The sequence below is a fragment of the Sprattus sprattus genome, assembly GCF_963457725.1.
Source record: "Sprattus sprattus genome assembly, chromosome: 4".
In the NCBI taxonomy this organism is placed as follows: domain Eukaryota; kingdom Metazoa; phylum Chordata; class Actinopteri; order Clupeiformes; family Clupeidae; genus Sprattus; species Sprattus sprattus.
Genome location: NC_137923.1, coordinates 19,413,653 through 19,434,821, shown reverse-complemented (window position 1 = coordinate 19,434,821; position 21,169 = coordinate 19,413,653). Strand labels below are relative to the sequence as shown.

The window sequence follows — 21,169 nt, the reverse complement described above, 5'->3', positions numbered from 1 at the left end:
TTTGAAAAACTAGATACCGAATATACTATATTTCCTTTGCCAGAGTGAAGACCCCTGGCTTATTTTGTACATCAACCAATGAAATTAAAATGTGAAAGATTCTATATGAAATAAACTCTCCAACACATAAGATGTCTTCATTCAAATCACCTGCAGAAATTTCAATGTAGATTAAGTTTTGAAATAACCCAATTCTCTAAGTTCTTTTAGTTGTCTACCGGTCCTTCAGAGAATATGACAGGGCCCATATCCAATATAAATGTTAGTTTAAGAGAAAATGTCCACTTTCATAAAAGTATTTTATTAGAAAACGAAATGCAACAGAGCAATGAACCAAACACAACACAATTTCAGCACAGCTCAGTGCATTGTACAAATCCGTGGTTGCTCCGCACAATTCAAAACATTCTCAGAACTTTATGTACAAAGCGTTTCAGAGGATTGTTGAAAACTGAAATAAAATCGGAACAATTACAAAGGGGAAAAGAAACAAACAAGGAGCTTTTCCCCCCTCTCCAGTCAGCTCTTGTGCTGGGGAGGAGACTACAGGTGCAGGGAGGCACAACAGTGGGAGAACCAGGATAAGTACAAGGTCCCTTGCTGCACCAATGCCGTTGTTTGTCCTTTACTTTTCTTTTTTTCTGTCCATAGACACGGGTGAGGGAACACGTAAATAAAACAAGGAAGCAAGGTGGGTGAAATAAAAAGGATGTTGATGCGAAGAGCTGGCCAACTGGGGTGAATGGGGGGAGGGGGCGAGTTGGATTGGGTCGGGGGTCAAGGCTGCCATCAAGGCGAGCCATCACCACGGCGCTCTGGGCTTTGGCTGCGCCTGTTGCGCACACGCTCCTGGCTGCGGCTGCGTTTGTGAGTGCGCTCCTTCTCTCGCTCGCCACTCTGGCTGCTCTCCTTCTTCCTGCCACGGTCCCGATCCTTCTCCTTTTCTTTCTCCCTCTCGTCCGGCTGCTCGTGCCGGCTGTGACTGCGGCTCCGTGACCGCTTCTTGCTGGAGCGTTCGGTCTTGTGCCTGCGTTCCTTGCTACGGCTTCGACTCGAGCGCTTGCTCTTCTTCTCCTCCCTGTGGCGCGTCTTCTCCTCGCGCTCGTCCCGATGCTTCCGCTCCTCGTTCTCCCCTTTGATCCTCTTGTCTTTCGAACGCTCCCTCTCTTTGTCTTTGTCCTTATCTCGGTCCCTATCACGCTCGTGGTGGTGATCCCTTTCCTTCCGCCGACTGCGCTCGTTCTCTCCGTCGCGTTCTCGCTCCTTCTCCTTGCGGTGCTCCCTGCTGGAGCTTCGCCGGCTGCGTTTTTCTATGCTCCGGGAGCGTTTCCGCTCGTGGTCTCCCCTCTCCCTCTCTCGATCCCGGTCGCGATCTCTGTCTCTGTCCCCTCGGTCCCTGTCCTTGCCCTCACGTTCCTTGCGCTGGCGGTCTCGCTCGCGCTCCAGCTCGTGATCGAAGCTGACACCGCGGCGCTCTCTCTGATGGCTGCGGGAACGGGAGCGGTCTGGGGAGCGCTTGGGACTGGGAGTCCTACAGGACACAGAACAAAGGTATGAGTCGAAACAAGTGTAGTGAGAGAAAAACTGGGATGGATCAACTACTTTTTAAAAAAACAAATTGTCCCCACTTGTACAGCACAGCTAAGTGCCTGTATATAAATAACCATGTCTATTCTTATAGGCCTCAGTTCTGACAATGGCTTATGGGGGCCATAAAAAAAAAAAAAACTCATTGGGTCAGCTTTTTTTCTTTTTAAAGATTTGTTTTTGGGCTTTTAATTGATAGATTAGTGAAGATTGGGACAGGAAATGAGAGGGAGAAGAGGTTGGAAGTGGACTGGAGAAATGACATCAGGCCAGTTTCGAACCCATGTCCTCCATGGGTGTCAAGCCCGAATGTGGTTGAGGCTACTGGTTGTGCCACAGTGACCCCCTTGGGTCAGCTTTTTAACACTAATTTGTACAGCACTTTGGGAAATATGACTGCTCAAAAAGAAAAACTCCCTTCAATTCTCATAATGACTGGATATCGTTAGAGATTGCCATCCGAAAGACATCAGTGAGATTATATATTTTTCCACATCACCCACCGCGAGCGTTTTCGTTCGCCCTGACGTGCTGACTCTGCCGCAGGCTCCTCCGTCTTCTCTTCCTTGGGCGGCTGCTTCCTGGGCCGCGCTTTGAGCTGCTGATCGATCATCTTCTGTACAGGCACAGGGATGCGTGGGAACAGCGTGGAAAACCACTCCAGCTTGGTTAGGAAGGATCGCAGCATCTCACCGATGGTCATGACACAGCCCCCTCCTGCCTTCACGTCCACCTCCTGCCAAGGCAAGCGCCAAAAAAAACTTCAATGGTGCGGCTTGACATGACACATCTTCACCAAGTTCACATCTTAACAAGACTTATATTACACTGATTCGCTAAATCCTCATTGTAACATTTTTCCTTGAAGGATTTTTGTGAAACAGATATCAAAACAAAAAAAAAGAAATAGTATTTGTGATGACCAAATACTGACACTTCACCTCTGTCTTCATCTAGCTTAATACTTAGACAAAAGGAACTGTTACTATGGCTGGATAAATTGGACTGAGGACATAGGCTGAATGAGAATGATTTCTTTTTTCTTTTCTTTTAAACTCAACTAAACTCAATCCTCTTTCGGGTGTGTTTACACTGCAGGCTCCCCAAAAATGTCCCCCTTGGAAAGAAAAAATTATGTTACAATAAAAGTAGCCATCATTACACAATCATGTATGGGCTTCACATCCCTCTCAATCGCTTTTAGGCCAAAGGGTCCACGAGGGGAGTGGGTTGGGGTGGGAGGGGGGGTGACAGTCTGGGGGGCGCGCAGTGCAAGCACTCCAGGGAGAGGAAGAGAGTTGTACACCACCAGCAACATGGAGACCAAGTCTGAATGGGTAGAACAGCCGCTTTGCACTCACACACGCAAACCGACTGTGTTGAGATACAATATCCAATTCACCTGCTGCACAAGGACCATCTAAAGGAGAAAACATCGGAAATTAGCCAGGTGGGTGTGGGTTTCATGAGATGTGTTTGATGTGTCAAGAAAATAAAGAAACAAAAACAAATGAGAGGAGGCCTGGTTGCACAGCGAGCCAAATAGTCAATGCACAAGAGGGCCAGAAATCCTACTCTTTGGATCAATTGTTTGAAGCGGATACGTATAGGAAACAAATTTAGTTATTTTTCTTTTAGAAAGACTCCTGTGTCCCAGGCTGTGTGAAAATGGCTGGCAGATTCTACAGGTAGCCAACGCAGACAACCACAGTTCTCATGGGTTCTCACGAAAACTAACCATAAAGACACATGGAATGCGAAAGATGACTTTTAGATTGACTCATCTTGTCGGCCACCTTGTCGGTAATGTTCCAATAATTATCCAGTTAAAACATTTAGGGTCGGTTCAAGTGCTAAGTTCAATAGCGGTTCAAGTACTTAGCTGGTCAACTGGTGATGGAACAACCAAATTCACTGGGACAGTGCAATTGTTTTGCCAATTAATACAGATCAATGTGGTGCAACAAGTCCTGAATATCTCAGAATCAAGGATTAAACAAATGAAAAAAATTAAATAATAATCATGGCATGCCTTTTAAACTTTCACTACTTCAAATTCTATTAATACTTACCCTGACCAACCAGCATCAGAGCAGAATTATTATCTTTTCCACTCGCGACAAACTCATTAGGCCAAATGAATGCAAAGGTGAATATCAGCTATGTGCATCACAATACAAACAAGACTAGAATGAATTATAACCTACATGTACAACTTTAGCATCAACAGAAGAAATCTGTAAAAGCATTACCCATGTCCACATACCTCCTCATCATCAAGGAAACCGTCATACCAGTCCACAAGGTCAGCAGGTGGCTGTGTGTACCTATGACAGGGGGACAATGGGCATTTGGTGAGTTTGGACTTCCAATAATATCGCTACATTGACGATAAGCATGTTTTAAGTAGTGGGGGACGAGTTAAGCAGATGCACACCTTATATACATGAAGCCAAGAACCCTGATGTAGGGAGAGTCAGTGTGTGTGATGAGGCCCATCACCTGCTTGCGGGTCATCTTCAAGGTAAACAGCTTGTACAGCAGACAGAATGCCGTAGAGACTATACCTCCGGTTCCAACGCCACGGACCTGCAGAACAGGAGTGTTTCGTGACTTTATATTTACACTTTCATCACAAGTTCTCTGCTTTGAGAATGAACCGGGTGGAAAGTTCACATTCCACTGGGAACTGTTAATGTTTTATGTTCTCTGCTCAACATGTAGTCACACCGAAGTGATGCATTAGGGTTCAGAGGCACGTACTTCTACTTACCCCGCCGCACATGCCTGTCTGGCCTGCGGTCTTTCTGCTTCCTTTTTCCCAAGGCTCCGCATGCAAGACCTGCAGAAGACATAACATGGTGAAGTTCTAACATAAGCAGTCATTAGCCAAGTCTAGAGATTTCCTTTGAAGTTCAGTTATGGGTGACATTGGCATTTCCGGCAAATCTCAGCCACACTCCCCATACCATAAAATGCCCATTCGGTCAACTCACTGCGGACGTGCAAAATAACTGTTAAAAGAAACTTTCCTGATTGGTCGGTATCTTGGAATTTATTTCTTACTCTATAGCGATAAGAGATGAGCGAAGTACCAATATCTCCAAGGTTTTGATTCATTACTCCGAGCATTTTAGTGATATCAGTCAGACTGATAAGACAAAGCAACTCTGTTAAAGAGTATCGCTTGGCCCAGCATCTTAAACTCTCAAATTAGCCAATCAAATTAGCAGGCCTAGTCAATGACACGCTATAACGTTGTACTTCCGCTGCAGTCCACATCCTGGCAACATAGCACGGCTGGGCATAAGGTAACGCTAACGTTAGCCGTCTTTATCGATAACTAGGCTCCAAGCTATAGTGAATTAAAGGTTTTCTTAAATCTCTTGCCTCAGAAGTATTTTCCCTACATTTCAATGACCACATTATACGACACAGTCAGTGTCCAGTTCAAACGTGTCTTTACACAGACACAAAAGACATAATCCCATAACACAGTTGTTACCTAAGACAGAAGAGTTACCTAACATGTAACATCAACGCTTAGACGCGTGTGCTATCGAGGCTGAATGCTAGCATCGATGGCCTGGCGTTGTTTATCCTGAAGTGCCTACCAAAAAAACACCGGTCAAAGCCCCACCACGAACGATTGAGACTGACCCATTCGTGAACAAGTTACACTTTAATATCCATAAACATAACCTACATGAAGTATAATTAGTATGCTAGCTCGTCGGATGGTCTCAACTTGCAAGCTCAATGGCTGCTAGCCGGCTAATGTTGGCTATTTCTTATTCGTTACCTTGAAGTAGATCTCGTCCACAACCTCATGGTATGTCTTGAGTTCATACAACTGAACCTTGAAATATGGAGATGAAAGCACATTCGTGAGGATCATGGGGTTCAAGTTCATTGTTTTTTCGTTGCCCCAGAGCGGCAACACATTCCCATGCTTCCCCGAGGCGGGTTTATTCACGGCCTGCTGTTGCTGTTGATTCCCGACAATTGCGTTGTTTGCCATGGCTGTGGCTAAAGCTACCTCAGTCTAGCGGCAATATGCGGGAAATTAGCAGAGTAGCTAGTAAGCTATGTAGCTCACACAATCAAAATGTTACAACTTAAACGCCATCAAATTATATTCGACATCCATATACTATATCCGAAAAGTAACACGAGCTGACGAAAAAGATATAATGTCCTCTCAGAACGAGGTAACACCCGATTAATGATTTATAACTCAGTGCGGGATTCAATCGATGCCTTCAATGAGTAAGTGTTGGACAAGATGGCCAACGCGCGCACTGCTGTAAGAGAAACGGAAAGGGAGGGATTATACATTTGTATCAGCGGTCCAATAGCATTTATGTATACAGACGCAAGTGTTCAACATTGTAGACAGTAGAATGACTATGTTGGTTTGCATGTTTTTAAGATGCCCTACTTAATCATGCATTATAAATCAGAAATGGAATATAAGGCTAATGATGGACTGCCAACAAAGAGTATCACAGTGCCACAAAGAACGGTTTGTTTTTGGATACTTTTTATTTCTAAACCATTCTTCAAACATTATTCATTGTTTGCATTTAAACACAAAATCAGACAAAAGAAAAGTAACGTGTCTGAGGATAATTTTGAACCCAGTGAAACAGGCACTTAGAACATTACTGTGACACTAAAACAAGGAACCAATGTAGGAAATGAATACAAAACAAAATGAAGTGACCAATGCAATCAGCTGGCACATTTACATTACATTCAGAGCAACGCAAAAATCAAATAACGTGTCTTATAATTAAGTCACCATAAAGCATCTGGCAAAAAAAGTATACATTTTTTTTCATTAACAAGTTTATAATGGTACAGGTATATGCAGTGAACACATGCAGGCTTAGAAACACAGTGCACATTTATGTTTCACGAGGCAGAATTGCGTGCCTTTCCATAAGTGAACACTGGGCAGTCCTTCCTTCCATTAACAAATACACATTTAAATAAATAATTTAACAACAAGTATTTGAATTCTTATTAAATAAAGAAGAAAAAACAGCATTTAACAAGACAAAACTGAATTACTGAATCTCAGCAAGACAGAAAATGGCATTTACAGACATTAAATGAACCACATTATGTAGCACAAAATGCTGTTCTCAACAAATGGCTTTACCACAAACTTGCAAGTCAGCTTTTTTTGACATTGTTAAACTGTATTTATCAGCTGAAAAAAATAAAAGTATCACCTCTGTCTCATCATCTGCCTTGACAACAATGGTATTTATGACCAGCATAAATGTTTGAGCCAAGAGTCTTTTCTGCTGTATGAAAATAGGCTGAAAAATAAAGAATCTGATTTACAGTCCACTCATTGAGATATGGTAAGCCGGTGAAATAATTTTCCTCCCCAGACCTACACCTAGATAACTCTAGTCTAGTACGTAGACAGACTAAATTGAATAACTAATTTTCCTGCAGAAACACTTAATGGAGTTCAGATTCCTCTGACATAGTACGATGAAAGGGGACATCAGCTCCCCAATTCAATACTAACTCACAGATTTACAGCTAATGGTAAATCTGGGCCAGCAAGTTAGGACTCCTTCACCCCAATGATGAGGTTTGTAATCCATCCGATCGATCCCTTCCTCATTCCCTCTCCCTGGTAAGACGGCAACTTGTATTTAGTCCCCAAAAATGTTACTTTCTGTTGCAATGTAATGTTAATGGAATGCTGATTTATTACATTCTGTAGCTTATTATGGGCCCTTACCCTTCCCTAAATGTCAGTTAATCATATGATATTCTAACCATGACTCGATCTAACCAGATGTCCGTGGAAGGTAATGTTAATATGTTATTGTGTGGTAAGCACTACTGCGCCTCCGTCACTGTTAAACCAAACAAAACCCCATTGACATTGTGGATAGAGGCAATTACTAATTTAGCAGCAATCGTGGTTTTAAAATCAAACTCTCCATTTGATCTTTTTTTCCCCTTTGTTATTAAAGACAGGTACTGTCTTTACATACACACTCACAACTGTGACAAAGATGCAACCGTTTATTTTATCCTAGTTAATGATGAATATTTCACCAATCTTTGAATGTAGTCCCCAGTAAAGTAGGGAATCGAGATGAGGAGAGTGCAATGGTATCTTAACGTCCGCTGTTCTGCATCAAAGGGGTAGGTTTCTGTGATCCTATCTTACCATGGATTCTGTCTGAACCAGCAACTGAATGAACAGCACAGGGCCAACTTCAGGTCTCAGCTTAAGTGGAGAGCAGACACTGTGGATGTCCTCAGCCAGCTCTCCACAGTGCCTTCTGCTGGAGATGGAGTGGTTAATTGCAGCTCCATGGGGCTCAAGGTGGTCATTTCTGCCTGTCTGTGTTTCTGTCTGTCTGTCTCCCAGCCTGAGCTCAGAAAGTAGCACTGTATTCTGTTACTGCCCTCGGTCTTAGGGCCTAGCGCTTGATGACCACCTGTTCAAAAGCACCCACGCCGACCCTAAAGGAAGGAGACACATACACAACCAAAAATGACTTCAGCAGAGAAACACACCACCACCTCAACAAAAATGGCATCAAACAGAACACAACTACTAAGCACCACAACTATAAAATCACAAACAGTTGATATACATTACAAACTGTAATTCTCCTATGCAGAATTTACCCCATTCCGGCATGCAGCACTGACTAATCTTCCCCACCCCCACAATGTCAGTTAGATACTTCCTATAGAAAATGTATCTGACAGCCACACACTGGATTCACATTACATCACCAACAAAGGCAGGAAATGCCAACTGCCGGGCTGACACCTGCTGAGGGGAGAGGTTATGTAACAGTGCCCACCTGGTGTGCTGGCTGCCAAGGGCCGTGCTGCCGCCGGGGCCCACAAACAGTCTGAGACCTTCCTCTGCGCGCACACACACACACACACACAGATGCACATACATTTTAGACACTGTCAGTCAACAAGAAGGGGTCGTGCAAAAGAACAACTCAAGATTATTCTGCTGCCTGACCCCCAGAAAGTCTAAAAATAAAAAGGTGTCAACAGGAGGCTTTTCTTCCACACACATCCCCACATGGTCTCAACAGATGAGTACTTGGGCAGTGGTCATTACACCCCTTACATAATTAATAAACATACATAATATATAACATATATCTCTTTGCACTTTGCCAGATTGACTACATGTGATACTCCCCAAAGGTCTCCTAATTTAACTGCAGCTTGACTGTTGTTCCTGAAAGTGGCTTTTCGATAAAAGCGTCTGCCAAATTAGTTAATGTAAGACTTTAGCTTCTCAGGACAGGTGCAATTTACTATACAACTTGGTTTGTTCCCTTGTCAATTCCTTATCACTGATTAACATGACAAATGGGAATGCTTCTGAATGGGGTGACTGATTCACAGTTAGTTTGTCAAACGACCAAACCTATGACAAACAGTGATTAAATCCTTTAAAGTGTGGGCAGCTAGTAAGCTCACAAGTGTTTGCCAAATGCATAGCTTCTGAGCATGAGCAGCAACATGCCACAAGCTGTCGGTCGTACTCTCCTCCCACGGACATACACGTCTCCAGCTCTATTCAGAGGACGCATGTTGTCTCTTTGTTTGTTTGCCATGGTAACCAGTGCACTGTGGGATTTCCTTGTGGTGACAGCAGCTGAATTTTTTTTACTTTCCTTTGGTGTTTTTGGTACTTTTTCTAGTGAATCATAGTTGTCTGGGTACTGACATTTATTTTCCAGTGTTGGAAATGTAAAACCAGCAGCTGTTAATTTCACAAGACAGGCAGTTTTTCTAATGAGTAAATGAATGAAGATGAGAAATGGAAACAGAATACACAATCCTGACAATGATTAAATAACACTCATCAGAATACAACAGCTGGCCCAGGATCGGGGCATCTCTTGAGATAAAAAAAAAAAAAGTAAAAATATGCCAATCAACCTTCAGCACTGGAGTCCAGTAGGCCGTGGCTGAAGTCTTGACTCTGGAGGATCTTCTCCACAATGTCATCGGCGTCCACCCTGGTGGCATCAAACCGCTTCAGCTGAGACTCCACTGAGTCCTGCTTTACTGGATGCCTGACAGAGTAAAGTAATAAATATGCTCTGCTTTTGAAAGTCACTTAATGATTAGAAATTCCCCTGAGCAAAGTTTGATACCTAATATTTACTTTCAGTGACATCTGATTACCATTATGTAAAACAATATGAAATATTTGTGGTCATGCATCTCTTGACATAAATTCGACTCTGTGCACCTTCTCTCCAGGCCTCTTACCTGTGAAGCCTCTCAGTAGAAGCACTCTCTTGCGGGGTGCTTGGGTACTCTGGCACGGAGGCACAAGCAGCTGAAGTTGGGGGCACCGATTTAGACTCCCGCTCCTCACTGGCTTCTGGCATGCTGACCACACCAGTGGAGGCACTGCCCACTGATGGGTTTCTCCTGTGGGTGAGCTCCGATAGGCTGGAGGAGCGTGAGTGACCTGAGCTGTAGCCTATGGACGACAAGCAAGAGGAATTTAATCTGACTTCATCTTTTTAGGTTGGTGGAATCACGTTAGTCAGAATCAGTCAAAAAGTAAACAAATCAAGAAACCCATATCAAGGTTCATACAGTGTCATCATACACCTTGATTCCCTTTATGTGCTTTGTACCAAATTGACCAAAACAAACTGATGTTTATGACAAAGTGAAGTAAGTCTTTGTAATTTTCATGCTGTGTTAATCTGAAGGACATTGTGAAGGAGAACCTTAGGATATGGACAAACAGATGGATAATGGATAAACAATTCGCTACGAGAAGAATTAAACATTAAAGGACAAAACTTAATATCCAGTTAGGTCAGTCATGTTGATCAGACATCTTAGATGTACCGAGACATACATCGATTTCAAGACTGAAATTTGACCAATTACACAAATACTTATTTACAACAAAGGCTTAGTTGTTGTATAGACTTAACAGCACACAATCCACACCCTTTAAAAAGTTTAGGGCATTTCTTTACCATGATGAATCAGTGATGTATTTTGGGTGAGCTGTGGTTCACCTGAGACTTTTGACTGCTGGCTGGCGTAACTTGACGTTCTGGAGTGGCCACCTCCCCCCAGTTCTTCAGGAACAGAGCCACACGTCCTGGGGTGCTCTCCTGAAACGTGTACCAGGTAAACGTGAGTCTGACTTTTATCCATGATTCACGGCCGCACCTTCCATAATTAGTTATAATGCCATCAATGTGCCACAGGTTTATGCCTTTGCTGACATACAACATGATTTCAAAACAGCCTCAAGCTCACGGTGATTGATAGACAGGTTAATAATTAACCCCAAATCCATGCTAGCAGTAATCCAGGGATCAATGCTATGGCTGCTTTTTGTATTTTGGAGAAAACATCATCTGGTTGTTGAATCATTTACAGGCTTAATGGAGAAGACTGTTGAGTGTTGTTGGTATACCTGCTATGGCAGGGCATGACTTCGACGTCTCCCCTTTGCGGGACTCCAGCAAGTGTTCCGCTTCTCGTTGGATCCCTATGGTCATGGCAGTGGATGGAGCCCTGAGACACAAGCAAAGAGAGCAAGGCTCATCAGTATGGGCTCCAGTAGATTAAAGGTACAGTCTACAATATGGTGAAAGGTTTCGATATCTGCTCAACAGCCAAAGGCATGGGTAGTTTATTTAAATAGCACAATTCAAAGAACATAGAACATTTGAGATTGAAACAGGAAAGTGCACAAAAAATGCAGTAAAGTGTATTATCAAACAAAATCCTCCCTTCCATACTCCTGAAACAACATGTTGAAGGGACAGGGATTGTTTATGGCTTACTCCAAGCCACCACGTTGATCTCCAGAACAAGACCTATGTAGGAACACCAAAATATTACAACGCCATGTGTCTGCATGCAGATATTATTGCTATTGCATTGATCCATGGGATGACTGAGTGGAGATCAATAAGACAGCAGTCTGGCCAAGTCTGACCATCAATCACTTTAAGTCTTGGTTTATATTGGTAAAGTATAAGAATAATGTTTAAGGTTGAGAATCTGGACTACCATAAGAAAAACCAGTCTGGCACCTGACGTGTGGCCACAGACATAGACTTCCCGGAGCCCACCTGACTTTCCTGAAGTGACTCTTTGTTCTGCGCAAGATCACCTGCCACAGGGTCACTGAGCCCAAACACACACCACACCACCATTCCACCTGCTCACATACACAAATGAAAGTGCATGTCACAGCACCTGTTTCCAAACAGCACGTACACCACAAACACTCTCTTAAATGTTCTGTATCTTTAAGAACAAGCTCAAATGGTTGGTCAAATGACACATGGAATTACGCCATGCTTCTGTTGCGTCTTTCCCCTTTCTGTTCACGTCACCACCACAAAGACAGAAAGACTGTCTCACCAAACACTTTCACATCAAAGGAACATGCTTGCATTTCAACCACAGGATGTAAAGAGTGGGGGCTGCTGCACATTCAAACACTTACTTTGCGAAGGCAGAGACCCACAGTCTTGACATTAAGATCACGCTCTGGGACATGTAGAAGCCATGAATTAGGAACTGTGATGTAGCCGATGTAGTAAAGAGACAGAATATCTGAAGTAGTTGATTCAAAATATCAGATCTTTTGATGGAAGCATGAACATTTTATATTTTATCTTACCTACAGAAAAAAAGACTGTAGTAACACTTCACACATACTGACAAACGTTTTTTACTCCAAAATCCAGACACTTGCAAATCAGAGTAAAACAGGCCGACTCAATGTGTGAGACTGTTTGAAGCTCTGAAGAGAAGAGGTCTCATGCGCTCTGAGCTACTGCAGTGATCACAGCTCCTACACATGGGCAGACAGACTCAACAGCCACAGAGAGCTCATTCACCAGGATCAACTACCATAAGCAGCTGCTGCACTTGGGAGTCTAGGCCAGGAGCTCTCACCTGAGCTGGAGAGAGTGTGAGATTAATGAGCTTGGCGCAGGATTAGGGAATCAGAGTGGCAGCTTGGGAACAGAGCTGGCAGCCTTCACAGCGCATCTGTGATGGGTCTTGTTGCGTGGAGTGGCATAAGGGCTTTAGGACTCTGATTGCATAGCGCGTGGACCAAAGTGAAGGTGACTAACGCAGGGGTGGGTGGACTGACTCCTCTGGCAAACACACACACGCTCTCCCAAACGAACACAAGCGTGCACACACGCTCTCTCTCCCAAGCAAGCACACACCCACACACACAGACCTTCAAGGAGAATGAATGTGCACAAGAGACATTGACAATGCTACTCCTACTCTTTTAGCTCCACAGGAGGGGAATGCTGCCAAACGGGGAGACGGGGAGTGAGTGAGCGCTTGATGCATTCTGAACTCCTGCCAGCCATTGATGATGATTCCCACAATGGCAAGCTGCTGACATCACACAATCCCACTCACAGAAGACTGTTTAAACCATGATGCATGGTGACTGTTGGTAAAAATACAGAGGTCCTACATACGTGTGCTGTGTGTGTGTGTGTGTGTGTGTGCCTTTCACTGTAGCAGTAAACACTATCGCTGCTACCTTTATCTCTACAGACGCTTATGAAATTCAACTACCAGTCGGAGTTTTGGGGAAATTCAAAGTCAAATAAAAAATAAACTTCTGATGTCAGCATAAGGGTATTGGAGGGTATTGTGGCCCACTGTCCTCTATACTATGCCTGCATGCTTTTGGAAATGCACAGTATTCCTTCCCCTCTCTTTATGTGATGACTCAGCTGTGTTGCCATAACAGAGTACTTCCCTGTCACCAGTAAACAGCTAATGGCCTCTCACCCGGCTGTGCCCTCCAGTGATTCAGCGCTTCCTACCCAAGTACGAGGCTCAGACAGGTCGGTGGCACATGGCTCACTTACTGCCGGATATGTGTGTTCATATATTTGTGATTGTGTGTTTGTGTGTGTGTGTGTGTGTGTGTGTGTGTGTGTGTGTGTGTGTGAGAGAGTTAGAGTGAGAGCCAGAGATAGAGAGAAAGAGAGAGAGAGGTATAGAGAGAGGTAAAAAGGGAGCAAGAAAGAGGGAGCACCCAAGGGAGTGTACAACAGTGCGAAACATAGACTGTGTGCCAGCTTTCCACCTGAATATTAAACCCAGAACACACCATAACACACCTGTTCTGCTTCCTGACTTAAAGTAAATGGCACTTCATGCCTGAACATGGCGGCAACAGCAATGGGACTGTGGCCTCAAAACACAGGAAATGGGACCCATAAAAATAGCATGATAAGTCACGGTACACTGTTTGACTTTTGATAAAACCTACTAAACATGTACAAAAGCAAACCATACTGCTTTTCACACCGAATGAAAAGCTATAGGAACATGAGGAGGCATAATAAAAAAAATTACTTGATTAGAATCGCAACCCTAACTTTTAATCCAATTAAGGGACAGCTAATGATTAATGATAAGGAAATGGGGGCAGGGTGATGCAACAGCAGCCATTAAAGAGAAGATATTTCATTACCCAACACTGTTGCATACATTACAGTTACGTGCCAATTCAAAAGAAGATTATTCATTACACAATTCTGCTCGGGAGCCAGGTGGAGCAGGTTTTGTGTGTGTGTGTGTGTGTGTGTGTGTGTGTGTGTGTGTGTGGTGATTAGTTGATGGTAGGAAGGAGAGCTGATGGTGAAAACGAGGAAAGTAAGAGCTGGGTTCACGTTTGTATACGGGAGACAAGGGGCATTGGGTATGCCATCCTTCCAGAAAGAAAAAGACTGATTTAAAAGTAAAGTAGTTTAAGTATTTGGGCTCACGTTTTGAAGCAGGGGTCTCCCGACATGAGCTGCATACTGATGACCACCTGGGCAAAGAAAGAGGGGAAAAAAAGAAGAGATAATGAAAACACGTACATATCTGATAAAAGCTCATATCACACACAGTCAACCACAAGAAAATTAGACTTGTCTCTCATAACACAGACCACATATAGAATGGGCAGACACCGCGTCCTGTTTTCACTCCTAAGTGCAGAGCCCGCAGTTCTCTACAAATCATTGCCACTGTAGGTGAACATGCAGCGCAGACAGCCAAATACACAGCACACAACACACAGCTAACAGGGATATGGCAAACATAACACACTCTTTAACACATGTGGGCCTTGATGGAAAAACATCATGACGTCAAGGAAAGATGTAGATGAGAATTCAAAAGGACTTTGGAAAAGACCACAACAGTGCAAAGAGAATCCGACTGCACTAACACTTGGCTACACAATTATGCGACGACAGATGTTATTGACGTGGGTTTTTTAATGTTGCTGCCGCAAGGAATTGTGGGACACCATTATCCTTTCTTAAAGGATGGTCCAGTGTATCCCATACTAAAGAAAATAAGAAAGGAAGCACTGAGGCTATTACCTTAGAATTTAACCAGCTCTTATCATGGCTGTCACTTGAATACTTCTCGGTCATTTCACCCAGTTAGGATTAGGGATGGGTATCATTTGGGTTTTTTCGATGCCGGTGCTAAAACGATACTTTTAAAATGATACCGGTGCCTGAACCGATACTTTATTTATTATTTTTTTTTAAGCACAAAACGATGATTGACAACATTAAAAAAAGGCCTTTTTTTATTGCCAGGGCACATTTTTTTCTTCAAATGTAACAATATATTAACTGTTTAAAGTATACTATAAATATAAATAAATACAAAACACTTGGCTTCAAACTACAGCTTCAAACTGTTTAACTTCAAACCAAGAACAATTAACTGTTAACAACGTAAGTACAAAACACACACACACACACACACACACACACACACACACACACACTACAGCTTCAAACTTCAGCAATTATTTTGCAGAAATATGAGCATATTTGCCATCAGAGTCAAAAATGTATTATTTTGTTTGCATTTATTTCATGAAATTTCACCATTTTCTGATTTGTTTCATACCTATCTTTTCTATGTTGTTTATACTTAATCTTGTTATTGAACAAACTGAGTACGTGAACTTGCACTGCCCCTTTAAGAGACTTGTTTTTGCTGGAATATCCGTTTAGTCTTCAGTCTGCGGTTGCTGATCTGCTTTTGACTCTTGCCTTCTCTCCCCCCTTTACGCAATTGTTTTGTTGCATTTGCTGCACGTCACGTTGTTTGAATCTTTTTGTGTGAATATCAGCCACACTTTTGACCGGTAACCTTTCGGCATATTTTCTGTTAAATTGATGGCTAGCTCTGTTACTGCTTGCTCTGTGAAATGATGCCTGCTCTTCGCCGTCATAAGACTGTTGCTATGGAAACACCAATGAGCGTGAGCGACACAGGCCAAAGTTTACGTTGGGAGATGGGACAGTTTTAAATGTGCCCCTCGAAATCTGCGTAGCAACCTGTGACCAAGACAAAATTATTGATACATATCATACTCAGACAGATCTACGGCAATTACATGACTACTCGTAAGCTATCATTAGTTTTCTACTGTTTTGGCACCAGCCTCCGTGTTTCATGTTGCAGCCTGAAATAATTCTGTTTTATAAGACAACATTTTAAGTAAGTTTTGTTCATTTCAGCTGCATGATTTATATTTGCTGTTATTTATTTCAATCGGTTCAGGCATTGAAAGGAAGCAATGAAATCTGCGTTGCATTTCTGTCCGGGTAGGCAACGGTTGTATAGGAACCGGTGCCATATTGGAATCGGTTCTCGGTCCCCAACCCTGGTTATGAACCCTCTTTAGCAAAAAAGACTTTTTCAACCTGAGCCGAAAATGGGCCAACACACAACACACATCTGGTGTCGATCTGCTGAATAGAACGTTAATGGCTCACTTTGCAACAAGCATGGGCCTGGCTCTGATCTGGACTGCTTCTGGCTATACCAGTTTCAGAGTCAATTGCTTTTTCTGTACACTTAGTTCACCTTAGAAGATCTCCTGTAATCTTGTAGAACACTTGACACAACCCGACAAATTAGGTCTGACAACATTTTTTGACAGCGAATGGAGATCAAGCTTAAATACAGACTCTCATCAAATGCCTGGTAAGGTGTAAAATGGGCCAGAGCACACAGCACAAGGAACACATCTGAGGGAGGCACGAGACCGGTACCTTGAGGATGGAGTTGTCCTGCCGAGTGTTCTTGGTGTCATAGCCCTCCAGCAGGCAGCGGCGGGTGGTGTTCCCTGAGCCAGCAAACTCAGCCAGATTCAGGTCAGCGAACCCAAGCTGCACCAAAAGAAAAAAAAGGACAAAAGGAACTCCACAATCTGTTCCAAGTCAAATGGGTCAAAATGGCTTAGGTTGCAATGGGCCTCTGTGCTCAATGCATTGCATGGATAACACTTATATGCGGAATGGTATTTGATGAGTACCTTAGCAAATGTCTTCCCGCCTTTCAGCTCCTAAAAAGCACAAGACAAACAGCTCAAAAGAGTGTATATTACAATAATACACTCAATGAACCTGCACTCAACATAGCTCACTTCCTAGTAATGAATCACAGGAGTACACACAGAACACCTCACCTTACGCACAGAGACTCTACACACACACGGGTCCAGCACACCTGTCCCTGCATTGGCACTCATTTTGCACAGGAAGGAGAACTTTTTCCTCCAATGAACACAGTTTGCCTGAACCGCCTGCCTGGATAGACACACAGATATATAACATAAAAAAGAGCTTGACCCATACATGTTAGAGCAATTGCTTACTGTAAACCTCTGGTGACATGAGCGGACCACACCAAGGTTACGGGTTTGATGCCGAAGGAGCACAGACATTGATCAAATGTAGCCTATCCTTAAGTTTAAGTGACTGTGGAACAAAATGTCTAATAAATGCAACATATTTTGCTATTCAAGTTAATATGATCCCAGAAGTAACCGCTTGATACATAAAGATGCTTAGCAGTAATTAAATGCTACATTTAAGGTTTCAAGAAAACAGTGTGTTTAGTCAAACACAAGGCTTTCCTTCATTCTCTCATAGAACTAGCACGTTTAAACATAAACCCATGTCAGCAGACAGACAGTGTCCAACTGTCTGTATAATCATTTCTTTAGAAATCTTTACCAAGGCAAGCTGCTCTGCACAAAAGTGCATTGTTATTTCACAGCAGAGTTGATGCACAACATAGTAAAAAAGATTGAGGCTGTGTCTATTACCGCCTACCTGCACACAATATCTTTGTTTAAAATTTCCAGTTGGCGGGAGGAAGCTGGCGCACAGATTTAAGGGTAAAAGGCTCGCTCATTTGCGTCCCTCAGTGTTCCATTTCAGACAACACTAATCAGCGGCAGAACCCGCTACAGATGTAAGTGCTTAGTGTGCACTATGCACTGTATTGCAGTGTACTTCGTGAAGTAGGCGGTAATAGACACAACCATAGCCTCAGTTTATACAAAGTCCTGTTTTGCTCTAGTGTTATGGAGGTCACATGTGTCTTTTAAAGGAACTGAAGTAATGTGCACTGCAGGGGTCACCCACAGGCAAACAAGTGGTCGAATGAAAGTAACAGACTGTCACAAGGAATTCACAGCATTGACAATTTTCTTAATGCCAGGAGCCATAACAAATCCACCCAGAGTTGCCAATAGTCAGATAAAACTGAAGTCAAACATTTTTCTAAGTTTTGCTTGAAATGAAAACACAGACAACCGAATCAATGTTGAATTGAACAGGGCGATGCTGCGGAAAAGAAAGAATGAGAGGATATGGAAATTGTTTACATATTTGGAAAAGTGGTTGCCATAGCAGGCATCCCTAGAGGAATGTGAGCCGTTAGACTGACTTAACCCACATATATGGAGCCCATGCTTTCAACATACTCTCTCTCTCTCTCTCACGCCCCCACACCCCCACACACACCCACACACACACACACACACACACACACACACACACACACACACACACACACACACACACACACACACACACACACACACAAAAGGTGTTTAAATCAGAGGACGGACCTTGTAAGTGTATTTAAGTATGACTTCAAAACTTAAAGGCACCCAGTGCAACTTTATGTAAACATTCAATGAAAAATAAACATTCAATTTCTAGTCTTTTTTACACGTAGTAAGTTTCAATAACTCCATACCATTACATATCGTCATTCAAGGAGCAAAGATGAGACGTCGTTGTGTGGTGAGAACTGATAGAAAATCGTAAACAACAACAATCGCCGGTGGGGAGAGGCCATTTTTCCATTGACTGGAAGCCTGCTGTATTTATTGTAGGTTACAAAAAATAAAGAAAATGGCGGCGATTGTTGTTGTTATCGATTTTCTATCAGTTCTCACCACACGACGACGTCTCATCTTTGCTCCTTGAATGTCTATATGTAATGGTATGGAGTTATTGAAACTTACTACGTGTAAAAAAGACTAGAAATTGAATGTTTATTTTTAAGCCTCGAAAGTTGCACTGGGTGCCTTTAAGAGGGCCTCCCCTATGTGGAAATCACAAAGGTTTCAAAGCCAGTGAGCTGCTACAATTTGAGGCTAATAAGAAATCGATTCGCTACAAGGGGTAGGTGGGTACAGGGTATATGCGACGATGGAAACGAGTTTTTTCTGATATATTTGCATTTGTTGCCGTTTTATTAGACGTTTCCGTTAAAGTTGCCCCTGACAACCTTACATTTTAATCCCACAGCTGTTCACAACTCCTTCCATGATAAAGACAGTGTCCATAACACAACGGATGGATACGTGCACAGGCTCGCATTTTCTTGAGCCGAAATATCAAAAATACGCTTAAAATAGCTATTGTCCGCTGTGTCAGAGCTCACCGACCTCTTGTCCTGTCAACAACTATTTTATGGCTTGTAACTATGTAGCTAACAGACAAACTAGACCAAACGTGACATCAAGCCAAACAGTCACGGTACGGCTGTCACTGGAAAAGCTTCCATGCCTCTACATAGGCTCTTCAAAATTTAACAAGATCACTTTAGCTTAAAAGGCCTCCATGAGAAGTAAGCTAAAGTGTCATTGGCCAGGTACGTAAACGTCAGTGTCGTTTATCAAATGTAAACGTTATGGGTTTATATTTCCGATCATAAAATTTGTTATTATTTGAACTGCAGATTAAAATTTCACGTGAGATTGAATAATTGTCTGACTTTAAAGTGAATTAGGTCTCATATAAAAATGGCTAAGGCAGCTAACTGGCTAGGCAGTAACGTTAACGTTAGACCAAGAACAACCATAGAGTTATCCCTATGGATAACTCAAATATTACCCTGTCTAGAGCTGGCTAGTTGCTTTAGCTTAACTAGCTACCATAGCCAGTGTAACAACAACAACACTTTTCCCGGATAGTTTGGAGCTTGAAATTGACTAACGCAGAAACAGACACAGAAATATAGACAGACTGTCTACAAGAAAAATCAGTTGCCAATACTACCTTGACGACTCTTCTGTGTAACCCCCGTCGATTAGTCTGACTTTGCAAAACAGGACGCCGTTGACAAAGGGAACAGAGGACAGTTCGTCCAACTCAAAATCCACTTTAAATTTAAATTTCTTTTTCTTCATCATGATGAATGACATTGCTGGATAACGTCAGAGGGCCAATTAATAAAGCTTGTTTTTGGTAGAGCCCTTCATATATGACAAGATCGGCTAGTGATATTACAGAGCGCAACTCCACACGGCTGTTCACGGCTGGACGTTGCTTAATATTTGGTTCAAAAAATTACGCCCCCTTGATTCCTTCGCAGCTCCATCGCTTACTGGCTAGAAGACGGAAGCCCTTGTTTAGTCATCCCACTTAGGGAGAGTGCTGGGGTAGGCAAATTGCCTTGAAGCAAAGTGTATTCGATCAGCTTTGACACTGTGTATATTAGTCTATTTAGGGTCCTTATTATTAAATGATTGTTTTGTTATGCTGATATATATGCTGATATATGAATTGAAAACTGTTACAATTCTGTCAATTCCTGTATTGTATTGTTATTTTTACAATGAAGAGCTCTACCCTTGACTTGCCAGAATGTAGGCCAATGATTACAATGATTGCTGAAACAAAAAAAAACATATTGACCAGCTTAAGCTTTTTAAAGATGTTTGACCAGCTAGTTTGACCTGCTTAAGGTATGTTTTCCCATGATTTTTGAAGGCGACCTTTCAGTATAAGATGGTTTTCAGCTGGTTTTTTTTAGCTGCTATCAGTTTAAGATGGTTGATCAGCTAGTTTGACGATCTTAAGGTATGTTTTCGTATGGTTTTTGATCAATAAAAAAAAACCTGTATAGACCTAAAACCATCTACCAGCATGGTTTTCAGCAGGGGCATGTCCCATTGGGACACACGTCCCATTTGTATGGTCCTAATTTTGTGTCGTTCTCATGTTATCAATAACTGACACTTACAATGGTCAACAAAGTATGCCTACTACCTAAAACTATTTTATGGCTGGGTTCAAGGTTCAAACATCTGACGAGGTTTGGAATATTTCACAGCTAAACAAAGGACAATGCTGGCTGTGTCAAATAGATTAACATCGCTTATCCCCTTCAGAGAGTAAGATGGGTTGAGTAGGGA

At 42.6% G+C, this 21,169-nt stretch overlaps 2 protein-coding genes across 3 annotated transcripts; both read right to left on the bottom strand.

Moving 5' to 3' along the window:
- Positions 1-280: 280 nt before the first annotated feature.
- prpf38b (pre-mRNA processing factor 38B) lies at positions 281-5,855 on the bottom strand. The gene is made up of 6 exons (XM_080836531.1): positions 5,390-5,855; positions 4,361-4,429; positions 4,025-4,176; positions 3,854-3,914; positions 2,091-2,323; positions 281-1,531 (listed from the first exon to the last, which is right to left on the bottom strand). Exons 1-6 carry the CDS (start codon positions 5,606-5,608, stop codon positions 790-792), a joined length of 1,476 nt encoding a protein of 491 aa, XP_080692657.1. The 5' UTR covers positions 5,609-5,855; the 3' UTR covers positions 281-789.
- Positions 5,856-6,108: 253 nt separating this feature from the next.
- Positions 6,109-20,234, bottom strand: LOC308364789 (EEIG family member 2-like). 2 transcript variants are annotated; one of them, XM_080838029.1, is made up of 11 exons: positions 20,031-20,234; positions 17,138-17,258; positions 16,985-17,014; positions 16,722-16,838; positions 14,418-14,464; positions 11,066-11,166; positions 10,659-10,757; positions 9,886-10,141; positions 9,550-9,686; positions 8,442-8,505; positions 6,109-8,091 (listed from the first exon to the last, which is right to left on the bottom strand). In XM_080838029.1, exons 1-11 carry the CDS (start codon positions 20,174-20,176, stop codon positions 8,049-8,051), a joined length of 1,161 nt encoding a protein of 386 aa, XP_080694155.1. In that variant the 5' UTR covers positions 20,177-20,234; the 3' UTR covers positions 6,109-8,048. The 2 variants fall into 2 exon arrangements, with proteins under 2 accessions (XP_080694155.1, XP_080694156.1); XM_080838030.1 differs by having other exon boundaries at positions 9,886-10,102.
- Positions 20,235-21,169: the final 935 nt, after the last annotated feature.

Excerpts from the sequence above, each read along its gene's own strand:
- prpf38b (XM_080836531.1), bottom strand. The coding sequence starts at position 5,608 with ATGGCAAACAACGCAATTGTCGGGAATCAACAGCAACAGCAGGCCGTG. Across the intron at positions 4,177-4,360 it reads AGACAGGCATGTGCGGCGGG|GTCCGTGGCGTTGGAACCGG; the intron begins GTAAGTAGAAGT and ends CCTGTTCTGCAG. Across the intron at positions 3,915-4,024 it reads CTTGGCTTCATGTATATAAG|GTACACACAGCCACCTGCTG; the intron begins GTGTGCATCTGC and ends CCCCTGTCATAG.
- LOC308364789 (XM_080838029.1), bottom strand. The coding sequence starts at position 20,176 with ATGTCATTCATCATGATGAAGAAAAAGAAATTTAAATTTAAAGTGGAT. Across the intron at positions 16,839-16,984 it reads GCGGGAAGACATTTGCTAAG|CTTGGGTTCGCTGACCTGAA; the intron begins GTACTCATCAAA and ends CTTTTGGTGCAG. Across the intron at positions 11,167-14,417 it reads GGAGACCCCTGCTTCAAAAC|GGCTCCATCCACTGCCATGA; the intron begins GTGAGCCCAAAT and ends CTTGTGTCTCAG.